A 21,168-nucleotide genomic window follows, 5' to 3' on the forward strand; every position below is an offset into this window, starting at 1 on the left:
CCTCCTTAAAATCAGTCCTTGGGGATGACTGCAGGGGTGAAGTGCTCTATCAGCAACCCAAACTCATCCCCCTCTCCCTGCCATTGCTTTCCAGCAGATGTGAAAATTGCACATCAAGGGGATATCGGAAACACAGCCAAGCCCCAATTCTGAAAAGGACTTTGTTTCAAATCAGACGTAATCCCACAGGAGATAATGCAGATGCATAAATGCTTTGCTTAAAGACGAGGTGACTTATGGCCCTGCAGAGGGCTTGGGTAAAGCCAGGTAGGGATGGGCAAAGGGAAACTCTTCCCTGAATGGGACTTCCCTATGTGGTTTTATCCTTGTTTTCTCTTTAGGAATAAGCAGCAAAATTACTGTATTCTTCATGAGCTCTCCTACCCCAGGAGAAATGAAATGTGAGATGAAGCCTTCTCTTCAAGGGCTTTGAAATTCAGGTAAGTGCTATGTAAAGAGATGCATTTTTACCCTTACAAGTAAAAGACCATAACCTTTTTTTTCTGAGACCCTGGAGCACTTGTGCAATTCAGTCAAAGCTTCACTGCCTGCAGACAGACCCCAGGGCTGTCCCTTCCCACCGTGGGGCCAGTTACCTAAGTCTCTGCACTCTTTTCACTCGTCCCACCACAGCCGGGGGCGGGGGGGGGGGGGGCACAAGGGCCATGGTCCCTGCTGCATGAAAGAGCATGGTGAAAGCTGAGTCCAGGAGTCCTACTGCTCTAAAACCAGAGCACACGTCCTCCCTTCCTCAATTCCTCTGAGCAAAGCTACTGCAGGCATTTCCATCAGCTGAAGGGTCACTAAATGGCAGCGGGTTAACCTGTGAGCTGAATTTTAGAGAGGGCTCCAGACTTCTCTGCTTCCCCATTGAAGAGGTCAGCTCATGAACTTGATTTTCCCAACGAGTATTTTTGCTTCTTGAACGGCGCTGGTGAGGCCAGTCTCGCCAGGAGGTCTGGAAGGCACCAATGGCTCAGTGGGATGGGATGGGATGGGATGGTGCTTCCTCCTTCCCCCGCTGCTCACGTGCTGGGATGAGGTTTGCAAAGTGCAATGGAGGCAATAAAACATTTCTGACTGCCACAGTCCTGCCCTTCGTGGTGTGAGTTCAGCCCTCGCATCCCCCCAGATATGTTACAAACCACTGTGGCTTCACCAACACCAAACTCTTGCTTTGAGGACCGAATCCAGACCAGGATTTCCAGGGTTATTTCTATCACATGCCAGGAGGCCAGGAACAAGTTTTTAAAAGACTTTTAAAAGACTTTTACAAAACTCCACCCAATTCAGTCTGGACAATGCTGGAGGGTAGTAAAAGAAGACAGAAATGCTTATATCTGGGTTTGATTCCTTTGATTCACATAAACTTGGTAACATCCAAAGTTTATTAGCAAGCAAAGGCTGTTGGATGATCAATGAAATGAGCAGTAATCTCACAGGAAGCCACACATTCAATCCATTGGCAAGAAATGTGCAGCACTGTGTTTTGGGACACCTTTGGGTGAGGATTTTTAATCCTCACCATAACAGCCTGGACTGTCCTTGCATCACACTGCATGACAGACGCAAGGCAGCTCCCGCTGCCAGACCTGCCTCCCCCCCAATGCCTGAAACTGGCAGGACTACCCCAGGGCAGTGCCATGGGTAAAACTTGCACTGGCACAACATGGACATCCTCAGCCTTGGACCTGAATTAACCGCAGAAGCGCCAATCAGACATGACCTACATGGCACACCTCACTCTACTTGGATCATCCCTCCGCCACAGCCAAAGGACATTGAACGTGGCACATTTCTGAGAGCAGCTGGACAGGTTCAAGGTTCCTAACTCCAAAGACTCACCGAGAAAAATACTTTTCTCTTGCAAAAATGAATTCCAAAATGCTCCCAAACATGTTGCACAAATAACTGGGTGCTTTGTTATGTTCAGCTGCAGTTCATCCACAGTAAATGCTTTCCCTTCCTCCTGCACAGGGCTTAGCTGAGAGCAGGTCCCTCCAGCAACACGGGATCGTCTTACACAGCACACAGCAAAAGGGACCCGAGTAGCCTTTACACAAGCATTCACGTTTAGCAAAACATCTTGTGCTCCTCAACAAATCAATTCTGGAAGCTATTGATAGTTGGCTAAAGTTGCATTTAAAAAAAATGACTACTTACCTGCCAGAATATGCTGTCTATTGTATTTCCCAGAAAGCCATCTCTGCCTTCCGATGATACCAGCTTAGGTCCCAGAATAGTCATAAATTCATCAAAATCGACCTGGCCATCCCCTGGAATGAAAGAAAAAAGATCAATGCTTTCACTGAACTACCACTTAGTGCCAATGTCCAACATGCTGCTCTGGATCTGCTGCATATCATGGATCCATACATGCACTATGGCACCTCCTACATCAACTTCATGGTGCCTACAGACCCAAATTTGTTGTTATCCCAATGAATGGCCCATGTTGTGGCATACCCACACCTGAAGACAGGACCAGGTGATGCACAAATAGAGATGCATAGGTCGTTCCCCAGCCCCAGAGAGTTTGTAGGCAAGTCAATTCTCAAAAAAACAATTTTGGCAGGAGGACAGCACGGCCAGGGCTCTTCCCCTTTACAGAGCTGCCAAACAGCCAGGTCTCTGCAAAGCTTTTACAGGGCCAACCCCATCCTCCAGAGGAAGGGATTACACGCAGAGGGAAGAGCCAGACTATTGCGAATCCACAAGGCATTTCATTTCAGCTTTCCATCAGCATCCATCTCTTAAAAGCCCTGTGTGTTCAGCATGCAGAGCAGACGGTGTAGACACAGCTTCAGTGCCATTAGCTGCTCCTGCCATTAATGAACTGAGCCTATGCAGTCCCAAGCCCCTCCAGTATATTGTATGTTTTGTAAATGAGGCATATGGCCGTTTGAAGTATATCTGAGCATTGTATCAAATATTACTTTTCCCTCAGAGAACTTCTGCGATGCTTAATGAAAATGATAAAGAAGGGAAATTCATGCCTGTTGAAGGATCTTAAAAATACCTGCTTCTCTGAACAGGGTAGTTCAATGTCTATATGCCTCTTCTCTGTCTATCAGTCCATAGACATATCCTCCTACATATTATTAGGCCAATTGATATGGGTGGATATATTAGCTCTCCTTCAAGTCTGGAAACAGAATCAGCAACTGTAAGACTTTTTGGTTGTTCTTTATTCAAATTCAGCCGGAACTGACTGCATCCACCTCTCCATGTAGTTGCTGTTGCTAAATTATTAGGTGTAAGAAGTGTCTAAAACCATCAGACTAAAGCAGATCAATGCAAGGGCTACTATTAAAATGTCACTATTGACTGCAGTACCTGCAGCAGCCCTGCTTGATAGCTTTACCACGTGCACTGCATGCTGCTGCTATCTGTCCTTTTTATTATATTTCATCTGCTTGATCTGAGCATATACACCACTGATTGAAATCTCTCCGTGTCCTTATCTTTGCAGAAACACAATGTGAAAATAAGCAGAGTCAAAACGCTCGTTTGCCAGAATAGTGATCTCTATTCGCTAGGCTCTGCCCGTAATTTCTTGAAGACAAAAGTGAATATCCTAGGGGTGAGCCAGCAACAGGAGCTCTGAAAGGAAACACAGCAAGGATTCATAATAGCTTTGATCCCCTAACGTGCAAGAAGACCCCATCCAGCTGCTAACATTGCTCACACCTTCAGGGCTCAGCACACGCTGAAGGGCTTTGCAGGGCCGGAGCGGGCTGAGCACTTGCAGGATGGAGCTCATTTCTAGGACAGCTTATTAAGCAGAAAAGGAAAGGGGTGGGCACCCCATCACTTGGAAAGCCATTCTTTTAAACATTTATGGGCTACGAGAAAATGTGTTCCTTCTGCTTCCCCATGGGAGGCATCAGTTTATGACATCAAGTCGGATTGTATCAGTCACAGCACGTTGGATCACGTTGGGGAAGGTAATGCAAGGTGACAGTGGATTACGGGGCGATTTACATTGCAGTACATCACTTTAAGGGAAAGGCAGTAACAAAACCATATACTGTGATGCAAATTGGGTTAAACAAATTAGCCAGATTAGCAAGAAAACAATTTGTATTTTAAAGAGATTCTAGTACCTGCCCGTGCATATATTTGGTCTATCCATATGCAACTCCAAAATATTGAGTTATTCAATTTGCGTTTTCTACAATGTCCATTTCATCCACAGAGGAGAGGCAGAACTTAGTCCTACACATGACTCATGAGAAAGCAGGTGCCAGGACTCCTGGGCTCTGTGCCTGACTCAGAGCAAGACTTTGGGCAAACCCTTGCTCATGACTTCCCTGTGCCTTTGCCAGTGATCATAACTAACTTCATGGGGTTTAATTATCAGCTCAATTATAGCATTTTCCACAACCTCAGAAGAACGATGCCATTACAAAATGCATTATCCCCTTATTGACTGCTTTTTCAATTAAAACTGTTAGCTAGCAAGGAAACTAGACACCAAAACGGTGCCTGGTAGAAATATCCCTTTAACATTCGTTTTAAGCTGCAGAAAACAAACCTTCCTGCCATCAGGATCTCAGGAGACTGCAGCATCATAATATCAAGAAAGAGAACTCACAATTTTGGCTGAAAATTCCTTCTACAGTATTCAACAGCCAGGAGAGAAATATAAAAAACAACACATAGGCTCCAAGACACGCCCAGTGCAACTCCGCATGGTTGCAAGGTGAAAATGCCCAGGGTTGCTCTCTACAACCATGGCATAACCAGGTCATGCTCAATACCCACATCGCCTATAGGATCTATGAGTGTTCAGGCCACCCATCAGCTCCTGGGAGCACTCAGATGAAATTTGTGTTGGGAACAGTCAAAAGATGTCTTCCTCCTCCTCTGAGCCATAGTCACGTACACGGCGCTACAAGCTGATGTGTGATGCACACATCAAGCATCTGTTCGAGGATCTGCATTGGAGGCAAATCAAACACCGCGCACGTCCCCACGTTTGGCTTTGCTGTGCCTACAGATGTGCTCCTCGCCTGGGAGTAGTTGATATTCACAGCGAGCGATGTGCAGCTTATTCAGAAATGAACTTTTAGTTGGGTTTAAGGGATGGGAAGAAGGGAGGAAAACGCCAGACTGGAACATGTGTTCTGTCTACGCTGCTCTCACCTTCGCTTGCTCCTTTCCACGAGCCATCCAGCGAGCCCTGAACAACACTGCCATCAGTGGCGATCACACAGCCCCAGTCCCTCGCCGTCCCCCCAGGCTCATTTATAATCTGTGTGGTGTTCACATCCACCCCCCACCTTCTGCCTCCAAGCTCACATTAGCTACTTTAGCAAGAACTCGTCACACTGAAGGAAAACAACCTTGTAAGGAGGGATGGGGCACAAGCAAGCGAAAAGCTATGGCCAGGATGGAGCAGGCTGTGCTCCCTGTCCAGTGATGGTCACAGCTATTCTCCTCTCCCTGCTCTCAACAGTTACAAATGCAGACGAGGTTTATAAACCCAAGCCATGCTGAAGTCCCTGCCTGATGAAGGCACTCACACATTGCAATAACTTACTTACAAACTGGGAGAGCAGGGAAACCTTGAGGCATGGTGGTGCAGGTCAGCTGGGGCAGGGGAAGACCGTCAGGCGGCAAGGTGGGTGAGGACCAGAAGGGTTCCGGGCAGGATGCGATCCAGATGCCACCCCATCCCCGAGTTACTACCCATCAGCCAAGGGATGGTCACTGCTTCTGTTCGTGATCTTAGCAAAACACCAGAGCTGAGCTTAACCCCTGGTTTTAAACCACCTAAAACATGTATTTATTTACTTACATTTATGCCCTAACATTTTTCTTCCCCATAATGCTTCCTCTTAACTCTGGCATTAATGTAAAAGAGTCAGAAGGGGGTTAGCAATCAAGTGGCTGAACCTTGCATGACTAAAACTATGACTCAGAACATCGCTGGCCACATCATCAGAGACAAATCAGATCTGCTTATCATTACTAGTCCGTTAGCATCAGCTGGGTGCTAAGTGCTTCCAGATACCCACAAAGATTTGCTCCCTGCAAGACACTGTCTCAGTTCTGACAAAAACCAGGCAAATGTGATAATAAAAAGGAATAGCAACTAAATGCACTGTCAACAGCCCTGGGAGCAATCATGTGAGCCTGGCTGATTGCTCTGTCATGGAAAGAGGGTGCTGAAGGCACCCAGCAACATCTTTGGGTCCTCTGGGAACCTTTTCAGTGCCCAAAGACCACACATGGCCAGTAAGGGGTCCTGGACCTGTCAAAGTCACAGCGCACACTGTTGACTCACTGGGTGCAGAAAGACCTTGGTGATAATTTCAGTTTGAAGAGCCCCAGCATCAATGTTTGCCGTCCTGTGAGCTCAGTTTGGCCACCACTGCAGAGCTCCACAGAGCTACAGCAGGAAAACATCAGGCCCCGCATCATGTTCAACATCCACTTATGCCAAGCACACCAAAGACAATGGAGCGGCAGCTAAGAGCAGCATGAAGCTGGGAAGCCAAGCTCTTTTCCAGCTCTCCCAGACGCTGCAGCCCAAGGAAAATTGCTTTGGACATGACAGCCCCAAGGAAGGAGTGTTTGCACCTCTGAAAAATGCCCGTTAGCTCTTCTAAATAAACCAAGGGGATGTGGAAAAAGGAAAAGCACTAATCACTTAACATACAGAGGAGCCTGTAAAACTACCACTGCACTCCCAGGGAGCAAACTCTGGGTTGGACTTGTATGTTGTGGGGAGCCGAAGGAGCCTCCAGCACTTTTGAAGGGGGATTTACTCTCCTAAGCTACTTGCCTTCAACCCCAATTCATTCATATTGGGGTTGTGCTTCCAGATCCCCAGGCCAAAGAGGTTTCAAGGTACTATCATTCGTTCTTGTTGGAGGTGCTGTGCTTCACTGGTGCATCAGAGCTGAGCACAGAAAATCACAACCCTCCCTCTAAGCTGACAGGCTTTCAGCTCCAGTCCAAGGATTTCGTCTTCCCTCAGCCCCCATGACTTTAATGAAGAAGAGAAGGGAAGGTTGTATTTGCTGGAGGATGTTTAGCAGGAAAAAAGCAAGCGTTTGAGGGCAGGCAGAGCTCTGCAGTCACCTTGTCAGGGCACCAAGGAGGGCAATCACAGCACAAAATACCCCCAGCTGCACTCTTACACCAAGACAAGCTACACCCATGTGGCCTGAGCCCCATCCTGCCTTTCTCCTTGTACACTTGTCCTGATCCCACAGGATCTACCGTCAGCAGTGGTTTGCCCAGGTTGGATGTGCCAGGCAGGGAGAGTGCAGCAGACCACCCCCAAACCACGCGGGACCAGGAAGAGGAGAGAGGGATCGGGCTGAGGCAGGACGGCAAATCCTCAGCGTCCCAGGTAGCAGCAGCCCGCGTGTGGGCTCTTGCAAACTCCCCTGCCAGAGCTCTTCTGCTTTGAAGAAATAATTAAATGCTCATGAGTGCTCAGCAGCGTGAACCCATCTCACCCTCCATCCCATGGGAGAGCCCCGACCCTCAGCCTTCAGTCGACCGCTGTCTGTCCAGAAGTCTCCCATCGGAGCAGCTCCCTTGGAGGATGTAATTAAATATTCATTGGGCTGGAGAAACACAGAGCAGGAGAGGGAAAGAAAACGAGAGGGGGAAAACATGTATGGATTGCATTGCCTATACCCAAGGGCAGAACAGCTATTTACACCTGGTTTTCAGAGCCTTGCGCATTAAACTGGGAGCCTGCATAATCTGGCCTGACTGCTTCCTAAATAAGTCTTTTCCCTGGCCAGTCTCAAGATAATCAGGTTCTCTTTCCTCCTGAAAAGTTTCTTGCCACGGCACTAAAATGATGCACACATTTAAACAGAGATGAGGATCTGCTGTGTGTAGACTGATAAGTATTCACACTTTTTTTTTTTCTCGAATTTGACCTCCAGAGTGCAGCTAGGTGATATATTTAAAGTTAATGAGCTAGTCTTTTGCAGCTTGGGTCCCAGGCGCACACAACACTCCTGTTTATTTTTATTCTCTTAATAGCTAGCTGCAGTGACTCTCTGTCCCGCTCTGTGTCATTGTTTGCGCCCATAAAGTAACCTGTGCAGTAATAATACAGTCTGATGAAGGCTGTTGCTGCTGTGTCTTGAAATGATGGAGAGGATGTGCACAGAAAAGCTCCAGCCACAGGATATTTCCCAGACAAGTATTTCAGTTTCAGAGCTTTTAAGGTCAGAGGAGAACAGCCTGATCGCCAGCCTGACCCTTTCCCCAGCACAACCCAGAGACTTTCTGTCTAATTACAGCCTCAACCCATAACTTCAACGAGAACTAGGGGAAGTCTTTCATCAAACTTTTGACTTTGAAAACAGTTTTACTTCTAGACATCCATGGAATTGGCTGAAATGAAGAGATAAAGCTTCACTACAATGCTGACACAGCTGGTTTGCAGTGGGGAAACTGAGGCACAGAGCATCACCTTCCCAAACGTTGCCAGAAAGGAGGCTGCCAGCAGAGCCGGGTGCTAGACCTCCCCTGCCTGCCTACGTAGCGATCCACAGGCACGGACGTGCAACCAGTCCCCAGGATGGAGAAAGACGACAACGAGCATCTCCTATTTCCAAAAAGTCCTGTTTGCATTCCCTTGGGAGTTTCTGCCCCAGAGCCATCTGCAGAGGGTCTCTGATATTCCCTTGTCAAGGCATACATGTAAAAAATACAATTTCTCGTTTCTCTTGGTCCTTGGGAACAGTGGGGGCATATCCATCGGCCACTCTTTTACCACTCACCAGCTCTGTCATACATCCTACAGCTTTAATGACTGCCTTTTGAAGGAAAAAATTCATTGGAGCTGAAGGAAGAGGTGAAACATCTCCACTGGAGCCCACTCTGTCCCTTAAGGACACCTCCATGTCCTGCGGTTTTAGAAGCGGCTGTGTGGAGCTGGCTGCTCTGGTTCAGTGACAACTACACATAAAAGATGAGCAAATTGTACAGACATATGTTCCTGGAGGAGGAAATTTCCATGGGGTCTGAAAGGCTCAAATGGAGCCCAGAAAGACAGAGCCAGGGGTGCATCTATCATGACACCGAGAAAAGGACCTTGAGAGTTACTCATTTTGACAGCCCATTGGCTCGTCTTGCAAGGAAGAGGAAATGGCTGCAGAGGACTTATTTGCTTCCCCATTAAAAAAAAAGAAATCTATTAACTCCCCATGTTTGCCCAAGGGGAGCCTGTCCAGGAGCTGACCTGTGAGACAGTGATTGAAGAGGACTGGGGGCTCTGCCTCTGCGGCACCAGGTGTGACGCGTCCCGTGCTCCACCTCAAGCACTAAAACAAGCAGGATGCTGTTAGTGCTTGGCTAGAAGAAAAGTCCAACAAAAACAGTGACTGCAGTAAAAATAAAATATCCATCAGACACCTGCCAAGCAGCATGCCAGCTTCACGCCAGCCCTGGGACGCCACAGGACGCCCCAATTACTGTCCCTGTGACCAGCTGTCCTGCAGGGAAAGGCACTGCAGAACCTGCTGAGCGTGGCGTGCCTCCAGCACGGCCGCTGCAAGCCACCCCCATCCCCTCTGCCCATGTCCCCCGGGAACCTCTCCCCTGTGCAAAGGCATCTGGCATGTAAAACCAAGAGGGTTCATTTTGCAGGTCTTTGCAGAACTCTTGTATCTTGCAAGTTGTAACCAGTTGCTCCCTTTGTCAAGAGGAGCAAAATCACATCCTGACTACTCAGGACTTTAATTATTGTTGCTCCCCAGGTCCTGGGAATAGCAGCAGAGCTCTGCATGCATCGCGGCAGCTATCGGGCAGCTCGGCACAACTTTGAGACAACCAGCAAATCACAGGCTCATTAAAACAGAGGAATATGTGTGTTCCCTGTGGCATACGCATTCTGTGAAACCAAAATCATAATACCAGGAATACTGCATTTTAGGGAATAAATAAAATTAAACAAGGATGCAAACAAATTTCAAGGCATGCCTGCATGAGATCACAGATTGCACGCTGTGTTTTGCAGAGGACTTTGCCCCATTGGAGCACAGGGTGGACAGGTTTCAGGGGAGGGAATTGCAATTCAGTGTTTCCTCTTGTCCTGTCTATTCAACGCGGCTGCACTCAGCCATCCAGGCACTGCATCGAAGACAGAATTTGATATTACTTATGAACCTCTTCCCAGTACTGAGCTGCAAATCCGACTAGCTTCGCCAGCAACAATAATTACTCTTCATTCTTTGCAGCGAGAACACATAATATGATAATCTCCATTTTACAAATCAGAGCAGACACGAAGAAAGTGGCCTCTATAAATAAAGACAAGTCTCATCAAATCCATCTCACGGACCAAGTTTCTCAGCTCAGCAACACACTTTAAAGGACAACCATGCTGAAATGTTGCTAGATCATTTCTCACATATAAAAATCAGAGGCCTTTGAGTACAGAGGACAAACCCAAAGTCTGTAACAACCTGTCCACGCTTTTCCTATTAACTCTGCATTTTAAACATGGAAACCATTTCTGGTATACCTCCAGCAGCCTGGGCTATTTTACACAGTTTCACGTTGAAATGTTGAAACACAAGGAATTATCCATGGCAGTAAAGTGGGGGAAAAAAAAAACCAAGGAAGAAAAGAAGAAGAGAGGGAGGAACAAAAGAAAGAAATACAATGTTTTCAGTTTGTGAATGTCACTGTTGTCCCACACAGGGCAGCGCAAGCTGATCTTCTGGACAGAAGCAAACATTTGGCCATGCAACGTCTGAGAGCAAAGCAGCTCGCCTTCTGCAGGCCACGGTGGAAAAGCTCAGCACTTACTTAATTTTTAGAAGGGAGATTTATTCTCTCTCCAGCTCTCCCAGTCCAGGTCCTTTGGTCATTCCCACCCCTGTGACATGGCATACGTGCTCCAGCCAGGGGAACACCCCAATTTGATGTCCCTTCCCTTGTGTGGGGAAGCAAGTGCAAGCAAACCAAAGCAACATCTATGTACAAACCCTGATCCAACAGCAGTACAACAGCTTGGAGAACTGACTTTTAGGGAGACAGTGTACTGACACCATCCCTTGACGCCATGCAGTTACGTCGCTGTCATTTATTCCCTTTCCAAAGGGGATCACAGTAAGTGTGTGTATGCCTCGCTCTACGGGGCAGCACCTGAGCAGCACAACTCCTGCATGCAAAGCATAAGAAGACAATCTGCAGAACCCTATTGCAACCATGGGGCTGCCCGAAGTTGGATGAACCTCAGAAGTGCCACCTGGGAGAGCTGCATACCTTCAAAATCTTTTTTGCCAGGGTCACTGTGAATAGCTTACTGGGTTTTTTCCCCCTCTTCAATTCCCTGCTCCACAAAGAGCCATTGCAAAGCAGCTTGGGAGTATGCAGAATTTTAAATTGGGATTTCTTTCCCCTGTTTTTTATTGCTCATAAGGATGTCATAGCTGTATTGTCACTACTACTGCTGACGCATCACATAATGTGATAACAGGTAACAGGTAGCTCGCTTGTACGCTGATGAAACCGGCTCGTCTTTTGCTTGATCAAAGAATTTCCTAGTTGTACTATAATAAACAATTTGACACACTGGGATTTTTTTTCCCTCTTGTGTTAGCCTGAGGTTATTTTTCCAGGGTACTGAAAACCAGCTGCTCCTCTAATTAGTACACTGAGTGCTTATTTTATTCCTCAGATAGAAGTGTCTTATGTTGTAACAAAACAGTTTGACACTTAAGTCACACATTCATCTATTTTATTGCAAAAGTCTGCTTAAAGAGTAGGCATCCCAGATAAGGCAACACATTTAATGTGCCATTTCTCTGCATTTTTATTAGTATTACTGCCAATTGGAAGAATTTACAAATAATTTCTTTTCCAGCACATAAATATATAAAATATTTTACTTTCCACAGAAAGTACTGGCAGAACATTTCAGGTCATTCTCCAGATTGCAGACAGAAATGTATGCACCTCTCATAGTCTGCAATGTTTACATTCATGCAATACCTAATTATGTCTAAGGGTAAAGCAAATCAAGGGTATAAACTAAGGTAAAATTTGACCTCTATTTCCAGACCAAAAGCAAACAATATGTCCCTATAAGGCACAGCACACTGGATAGATGCCCAGCTATACTGAACAACCTTCTGCTGGCATGCAGTCATGCACCACTTCTATCAAGATGTAAGCAAAGCTTTGGCCTAATGTGAATCTCATGCTCTGGGTGACGGAACCACCATTCCTCATCTTCCTTCCCCAAAAGAGGCATTTCTGCACAGAAAACCCCTTTGCCTTCTGTTCTGTTTTGGTACTTTCATCTCCCCCGTCACAGCAATGCCATAGCATCTTCTGGAAGTTCATAAAAGGGTGTTTCTGATGATTTATAAGATTTCTCTTGAGACCTTGAAATATTCCAAGTATATTCTCATTTTTCTCCCTAATTCAGTTTTTTATGCCAACTATAATATTTCCCCCTGCGGCAGCTGAGTTCCTCTTCACCTGGGTGAAGCATGCCTTGCAGAACAGTAAAGAGAGTTGGAAGAAAAGGTGGAGAAGGCGTTTGTAGGAAATGCAGTGGGTACTTCAGCCTCTGATGCCTGCCTTCGTCCAGTGAGGACTGGCGAGAATTAGATATTCACTGGAAATACCTGCATTCAGCAAAGCCATGCTAAGAGGGCAAATGTAGCTGGAAGTGCGGCCCTTTGCAGGGCTGCGGCGTGTCCTCAGGACAAGGCACGGCCAAGGCTGAGGGCTTCCCACGTGCCACCACCAGCTCCCATCACTCACCCCCTGCCACAGCATGGGAACAAACATCTGCCCCAGTGGCGCAAACTTGCCTCAGCTGTTGGGGTAAAAAAGCCAAGTAGATGTGCAACTGTGCAGTCAGTCTTTTGGGAATATTTGACAGCCATATCTGGGGATGGGAAGCTGGTTTTGATGCTTCTTAATATAGGATTTGCTGTGAGTTTACACTTGCCTGTGCACAGGAAAATATATCTTGTTCTGTTTATGACTCCATCTCATCCTGGAGTCCCATCTTACCATTTCCTGGCTAAACTTCTCTCCCTCTTGCCCAGCCCTGAGACAGCTTTGCTGTGTCATGGCATCAAAGCCCAGCAGGTAAGTAACCCAAGCCTCTCCGTGTGCCATGGGCACAACCTGCATCCTTGTGATGCTAACAGGCAGGAGTCCCCTGCTGCCGCTTTGAGCCCTGGAGGACATTGGGAAGCTCTTCAGCATCCTCAGCATCACCCCATGACATTCTCTGAGGGCAAACCCACTCATTGCACTCAATTCTACGCTGTCAATGCCAGGGCTGCTGGCATGTCACCTGTCAAGGAAGGCTGATGGTAGCACTCAAGAGCCATGGATGCATTAAAAGCAATACAACACCTGTGAAGAGTTCCTGGGCAAAATCCAAGCTGTGAAATTGCCATTTTCACTTAAGTTCATGCAGCATTTTCTAACTAACTACATTTTTGCCTCTGAATGCAATGAATTATAAAATGCACCTTCATTTCTGCTCTGATTTGGAGGCTCACTGTGTGCTACTGAACAGCTGCACGCTACAGCCCCAGAAGCAACTGTCCTTGGGCATCTCTGGAGTTGATCCCTGTGTTATTTACTGAGCTCGGTGAGATCCTTTGTGGCAGAAGGTGACATACAGGTGTGAAATGCTCTTGTCATATCAGTTTATTCTCAGCCACAAAACCACTCCAGCATACATTGCATATGCTCCTCTTAAAACATGTTTTGTCCAACCTAGCCATCCTGCTCCCACAGTGCGAAATGTCTCCTCAGCCTGACCTAGACAGGGCTGAGCCTTCCTCCTTATCCCTACAGAAAACAGGGTTTGCAATGAAAACCAAATTCAGACCAGCTCCGGTTGCTCATTATTTGAAGCTCATCAGTTAAATAAGCCACGGCAGACACGGCCGCTCTGCCATCCTGCAATGTGAATGCACTCCCAAGGTAATTCCTGATGAAAACCGTATGTTTGCACTAGGTCTGTTTGGGCTGGTTCAGATTAAATATAAACCACTGCCAATTGTATTACCTCATTATTAGCAGACACTGGCAGCAGCCTTGCGTGGAGAAACGGACGTCTGGCTTCGCTACCTGCCGTTACATCGTAATTTATGTCAGGTGCGGGGGGATGCGCAGGAGGATTTCCGCCTCCCCCTTGGCTTTCCTGACCACAGGGGACTCCTCCTTGAACGTGACCTTTCATCCAGCCAAGCTTCCCACCCACCTGATGCTGAGCCAAAGCCTTGGAAAAATTCGGCAACAGGAGTATATGGGAAGGAGGGTAAGGCTGTCCCTGGGAGCGCAGGGCACGGCTGACATCCCCAGGAGCTTGTTGGGTTCAAGCCCTGCTACTGGATGATGCTCACGCACAGTGGGAGAGGAAGGAGGAAGCTATTGCTGGTGCTCAGTACATATTTCAAGTTAAATCCCAGAAAAAGATGAAGACAATCCATTGGAGAAAAAGTAGCCATAAGCCATATAATATTAATTCAAGCCATATAGTATTAATTCAATTTGCAGGCAAGGTAAATCTTTCACATAATATTCCCTTATTTGCTCAGTGCCTAAGGAATTTCCCATTAGCCTGTCTTTTTTCAACGTATGGCCCATTTGACCTTCACATAGCACAGACTTGTGTCCAGCCCCAAAAGCCTCTGCTCAAAATACTGCAACAATAGGCAGCTGAGACATAAGAACAATAAAAAACCCCAGTACAACCAGACTGTATCTTTGGAGCTGTTGGAACTGTTGAGCTGGAAGAGATGGAGGGTCACCTCCCATCTCTGCAGAAAACACATTGAGCTTGCTGAAAGGTTTCAAACAGGAATTTAACACCTTCCATCTGCAGCCCATTACTCTACATTTTAACTCCACCTCTCCGATTACAGGTCCCTGCACACTAGGAGTGTATACGAAAGAGTGCCAAAGTCTCAAGTCTGTGAGATCGAGAGTCAGGGAATAACTGGAGATGAATCAAAACTGGAAGCCAAGTCCACAGCACTCTTTTTCCAAAAAAGCACAGAGTTTCGGTAAAAGATCCCATGAATTGGCACCATGCTGAGTCTGGCCTTTGCAAAACCTAAAGAGAAATCACCTGGTCTGCTAGGAAAGGCCAGCAGAACATAACAAGGTGCAAACAATAATTGTTTGAGAAAATGCTTTTAAAAGTGATGGATTTTTTTTTTCTTTTCTTTTAGGAATGAGATTATTTCAACAACTGATCTTCTCTATCCGCCAGGTTTTGCATTGCTTTGTCTCCCTGCTCTAGGGGAGACGCTGAACACCCTCGAGCAGGCTGACAGCCTCTTCCCCGCTTCCCCTGGCCTGATGAATACAGTTGTACTGTGCATCCCATGGGGGCATTCGACTCAGATATCCCCAGAGAGGTAGGAGAGCTTCACTCCTGCTGCCACCATCTCACGTGGGCTCTGCTCTCAGCAGTCTCCCCAAGGATGCTGGTGTCACATCAGCTTGCCAAGCAATCCCCCTTCAGACTAGGGCTGCATCCAACGCTCTGGTTTGGCATTATTTCATCTAACTTTGCACAGTGTTTCCACCCTGCTGCGGCCGCCTGCAGAAGGGAGGGAGAAGGTCGGATCCACATCCCAGCTTTCCTGCGCATTTCAGGCATCAGGAAAGTCTCCCTTCCTGCTCTGACCAAGGACATTTTAAAGACAGCCCGCTCGCTGTGATCAGCTCTGATTGTAGCTTTGCAGCAGTTAAAAAGTCCCCCCTGGCTCCAGCATCCTGATGCTGCATTTCCCTCTTCCCGTTAATGGTGGGTTCTGTTTCTTTTATTACCTCTTAGTAATCGTTTGACGAGCTCTCACAGCAGGACTTTGCTCAAAATTATTCCACCCTTCTAAACTTCTCCTTCAAAAACCACCAACACTTCATTACAACACAGCACAGCTCCCATCCACAGCATCTTTTACTTGCAAGGAGTGGTGAGGCCACAGGACCGGGCAGCTCTGCTTGGCTGGGCACCCAGGTCATCTCCCAGTAAGCGTCACTGGGCCAGATGCTGCCCAGAAATGAAAGGTTACAACAGCCTTGCAAAAGACCATTTACAACTTTGCAGAGAAAGGTTGCAAGAGCTGGTCTCTCTTCACCCAACTGTATCAGCCGGTCAAGTAAAAGATGCTCCCTTGATGGGTTGCCTGAGAAGCAGGTTTATCTATGGGAGGTTACGGCTCACAGTCATCTGCCCTTTCCTTGCTGTGGTGAAAGACAACATTCCATGGCTTCTTCCCCAGTCCTTCCTTGGTGACCATAAACTCTTTGAGACAAAAACATGGGCTGCAATGCACTGGGAAAGCACCCCTCCACCACTAACAGACAACCAACAGCAAGGACTTACCATCCATATCAAGACGTTGCATGATAATCGCCAGCTCCACCTCACTGGGCATGTATCCCAAGGAACGCATCGCCATGCCCAGCTCCTGCTTGGATATAAAGCCATTCCCATCCCTGTCCAGCACCCGGAAAGCTTCACGGATTTCTGTAAAGAAGAAGGAAAAAGATGGGAGTTATTATGGTGGAGGACTTGCTGGTCAATGCATCTGAACACATGGCACACAGAAGCAGCATATATTGCCTTTTCTAATGTTAATGATGCATATTGATCATTTCAAGTCAGTGTAATCACGGTATGTTCATACACACATGCATATGTGAGTGTGTGCACTCATGCACGCACGCCTCTGTATGCAGACAGATAAATACAACAGCATCCACACTCACACTGGCTATTTTCTGTGCTAAATATCATTGCAAAATTATTTATTCATTACACATTGAACTCCGTTTCTTTCTGCAGCATCTGCCCGTGACTGCTGTGGCTGAACCATCTTGATCTACAGTAAAGTTTCCCTGCATACGGCTGCACAGCAAATCCCAGCCCCGGGGGCTTCTCCAGCAGCCCTTCTCCAAGCCCCTCAGCATGTCTGCAAGACAGATTTACTTGATGTCACATGGGCAGACCAAGCTCTAACTTTCTCCAACAAAACGACATGAACAGGAACAGCTGGGTGCTGACTGCCTCCTCTGCAGGGCACGCAGCTCTGCAGCCAAAGCCTGAATGCGCACGTTCTCCCTTTTCTGATAAATGTGGACGTACATCTTTTAAACCATGCCCGGGCAATTTCCATCTCTCACTCCTCTTCGTAGCTTTTCTCTAATTTTTAGCTGTTTTACAGCAATAAACAGCCTCAGATCAATAAAAATGCTAACGGCATCAAAGGAATCACTTCCATCATTCTTCCTCAGCCTGGCTCATCTTCTGACATCTGACTTTGTTTTGCTTTTTAATTCAAGCATATCCCCCTCCAGCCTTTAATAGCCGCTCTCCACTCGTGCAGCACACTGGAAGACACCCACGCATCCGCCGCCTCAACAGCTCTGCACGTTTCCTGCTCCTCACAGACCTCTCAACTTGAAGCCCCACCACCAAGCTCCCCAGATCTGACTGTTGCAAATGCTAAACAGAGAAATTTTAACATTTCAGCCAGCTGGGAGCCTGTTTACTTGGAAGGATTTCATTGGAGGTGGGGAGAGAAAGAGGCGCTGATTTCTTAGTTCTGGTTAAATGGTCTTTGTACCATGCTGTGGAGAGGAAAACACAGGATGCTTTATCATAACTCTTTTGGGAATGAGGATATATGAAAAACCAGCATGCTGGGGCCCGCTGCAACTTTGCTCAGAGGAGTTTAATATTCACGCGAAAGCATTTCATTGGAGAAGTGAGAGAGAAAACTCAGCACATTTTTGGGGGGAAAAGAAAAAAAACCTAATTAAAAAGTACTCTATTCTCTATCAGGAAACAGATTGGATGGAAAAAGTTTGTCTAGCCCTGGGTAGTTCAGGCATTAAGCCTCAGATGAGAAAATATTCTTGGTCCTGCCATGGACTCCCGGCACGCCGCCTTCCTCTGCCCTCTGCTCCCAGGCGTAAGGGAGGCACCAGCCCCCTGCAGCGGGGCCATGTGAAAGGCAACGGATGGTCCTTGGTCCTCCCAGGAAAAAGCCGGGAGCATCATACCCCACCAGGAAACGGTTTCAGTGATGTCTGCGCTAACAGGTTATTTAAAACTTTACAATTCAAAGGCTGCTTCTAAATCACCTCACATTAAAGTTCAGCACCTCCCTTGACAACACCAGTGCGTTAGCAAAGTCTGCTCCAATTTCCATGTGCTGCTTTCTGCTGTGTGTAATACCCTGGTGATGTGCCAGGGCCAGGGCACTTCCGTGACCCACTGCTTAATCTTCACTACAACTGTGGTTATCATAACGAGATATGATCAATTTTTAATCCAGCCAAAGAGCCCACTGATGCAAAAAGGGAAGATCCTATTAATTCCAATGAATATTGGGCCAGATCTGTAATATCTACACTTTGGGCTCAGGTATGCATCAACTGTGTCTTCTTTAAACTTAAGTGCTTCACCTTGTCTCCCTGCCAGCCCAAGCTGGTATAAGCTCGGTGATATGAAAAGATGGTGAGGCTGCTCAAAGCAAGCTCAGCTGGAAGTATTGGTACATAATGCAAAGAGCCTTTGGAGTAGGAACGAATCCCATTAGGCACTGCCAGCTGTAGTGAAATCTATTTTCATATGCTGTTCTGAAAGCTAAAGCGCAGTAAATATTATATTGAAATCAATTAATTTTAAAATAAACTTTTGACAGCTGAAGATGAAAGAACTAAAAATATTGCAGGGAGCTGAGAAAGTATTTTTGAAAATAAAATATGAGTCTACCTTCAGAAAAGTTTACACATGAGTTAGACTGATCCAAATTACATGAATAAATTATGTCTGTAGAGGGGCTCCGCTGCAGGATATCTGAATGCCAACGACTAGTGAGTATCCTCTCCAGATACACTGAATTTGGAAGGCACATTTAACAGCACTGCAACCTTTGAGCCTCTATCAGAGGAGAAAAACGCACACATTTGGGGTCCAGCTCTGTTCCATACCTGTCAGAAACCTGAACTACTGACCAAGCCTGAAACATCCTTCACATTTCAACTCCTGACCCCAAATGGAGCTTTTTTCGCTCATCGCTCTATAAATACCACTTGTGCAGAGGTATATTTGAAGAACTATTTATAGGTTGAACACAATGTACACGAAGCAGCTATGACCTCAGTCAGTGCCTCCTCTTTATCTTTACATGTAACACCACCTCCTTATCAGCTTTTCTTTATCATGATTCTTTCTCCTCCGATGTACTCGTGGCTGCTGTCCTGCACAGCACCCAGAGCGTGAGCCACGGGCCTGAGCATCCTTCCCAAACGCAGCCCCACCAGCTCTTCCCTCCGGCACTGCTGAAGAGCCGGTCCCAAACAGCAGTCCATGAACCTGTGGCACCCGGGCTGGCCCTCACCTTTATTTCCAGCTGTTAAATTTCATTACCCAAAGCTAAAAATACATCAGCACTTTCCCCATATGACTTTCCCAAAGAAGTCGCCATGGCAACTGATGCTCCTGGCTCAGAACTGGGAGCGGACGCGGTCCATGGAGTAAATCTCTCAACAAAGACATTGCCGGGGCTTTGGAGAAACTTTGAGACCTCTTCCATTTCAGCTGGAAGCTGCTCTGCATAGGCATGCTTTACCCTGGTCAAGAAAAGCAGAGCCCCGTTTTGTCTTTAAGAGGGAGAGTAAAGGTAACAGGGGGAGTGGGTGTCAAAGCGATGTTGCTCCGTCAGCTGCCTTTCCCCTTGCCCAGCCTGGCTGGCAGCAGTCCTCCACACCAAAACAAGCACATATATTTGGATTACACCTACCTTGAGGCGCTGGCAAATATTAGTATTTATTCCCCTTTCCACTATATAGTATTTTCTTTTACTCCCAAATATAGGCAGGTGACACAGAACTATACTAGAATATAAAAGGGAAAAAAGAATAGAAATATAGAAAGACTTAGAGAACAGAAAGTAGCCCATTTTGCTGGTGATGGCACTGGCCTGAGCCTCAGGAAATGTCACTTCTTCTCAAGGAGTCCAAGCTAGGACCTGAGTGCTCTTCTCCATGCCTCAGTTTCTCCAGCCCCTGGGAACAGCGATACTGCTCCTCTATACAAGGTGATTTCAGCACAGAAGTGCTCATCTGACAGCCAGCGACTCTTAGCAGCACTAAACCATCTCACTCCCAGAATTAGTTCAAACAGTACCAGCAAGCAATGCTGCTGCAAAGAGACTTTGTCAGATGGACCATACACGATGCTTAATGCTGAACAGCGTTCAAATCAACGAGGGGAGAGAAGGGATCAGCATCCGGCCCCATCCTAACTGACATCTTCATTAATGATCTCAAAGAGGGAGCAGACACAACATTAATTAAATTCCCAAATAACACAGGCTGGAAAGAGTTGCCAGGACAAAAAGTCCAGCAAGAAGGAAGGAGCACTGTGCAAATGGGCCAAGATTTGGGAGCAGAAGGGCCCTCGCCTGAGAGCCAGCTGGGCCAAGGCAGGTCTGGTGAGCTGGGTTTGAAGGCGCGTTTCTCAGGAAAGTTTAGCTCAGTGTTTTTCCCAGGTGAGGATTTATGTTCCACGGGAGCCGAGAGCACAGCACTGACTTCTCAGAGTTATTTCAGCATTCAAAAGCCACTTATGGGGGGGTTGCTTTTAATTCATTCCCCCTCTTTCCTCACATTTAACAGCTGCACCTTCCAGCTTCCCTATCCTGGGGCACATGGCCATCCAATTACCCCCACACTCCCCTGGGAAGAAAGAAAGGAAGAATCAGGGAAAAGGATGATTTTTTAAATTACTTTTCTGAAGGGTGCAAAGCAAGACCGCTGTCAGAGTCGGACCTGACACCCGGCCTAGAGAGTTGTTAACTGTCTCCACCTGCATCCAGAAGATCCAAAGACAACGTCCTCACCCACCCGCTCGCACCGCGCCCGCGCCAGCCCTTCCCTTCAAAACACCTCTCCGCACGCACGCTGCCCTGCGCCTGACCTTGCGCTCCCTTCCCCGGCTCATCCCTTCTTCCCCGGCTCATCCCTTCCACAAACCAGCAAGTAGCAGGTTTATTTACAGATGATTTCCCTCTGACTGGTAACTAGAGGCAACCATCATTATTTCTTGTTTTGCTTTCTGAATGAGAATGAATCACGATTCTCTGGGAAATAAATTCGGCCTGAGCCACTGGTGTCCAC

General features: G+C 47.0%; 1 protein-coding gene across 1 annotated transcript in view; it reads right to left on the reverse strand.

Moving 5' to 3' along the window:
• The window catches only part of CALN1 (calneuron 1), a 127,184-nt gene that overhangs the window by 57,911 nt on the left and 48,105 nt on the right, over window positions 1-21,168 (reverse strand). Inside the window, exons 3-4 of the mRNA XM_075517959.1 lie at window positions 16,364-16,507; window positions 2,164-2,276 (exon numbers count right to left, since the gene is read on the reverse strand). Of these exons, the coding sequence (XP_075374074.1) occupies window positions 2,164-2,276; window positions 16,364-16,507 (257 nt within the window). The remainder of the gene's footprint in view (window positions 1-2,163; window positions 2,277-16,363; window positions 16,508-21,168) is intronic.

Source organism: Mycteria americana, chromosome 15, assembly GCF_035582795.1.
Source record: "Mycteria americana isolate JAX WOST 10 ecotype Jacksonville Zoo and Gardens chromosome 15, USCA_MyAme_1.0, whole genome shotgun sequence".
NCBI classification, from domain to species: domain Eukaryota; kingdom Metazoa; phylum Chordata; class Aves; order Ciconiiformes; family Ciconiidae; genus Mycteria; species Mycteria americana.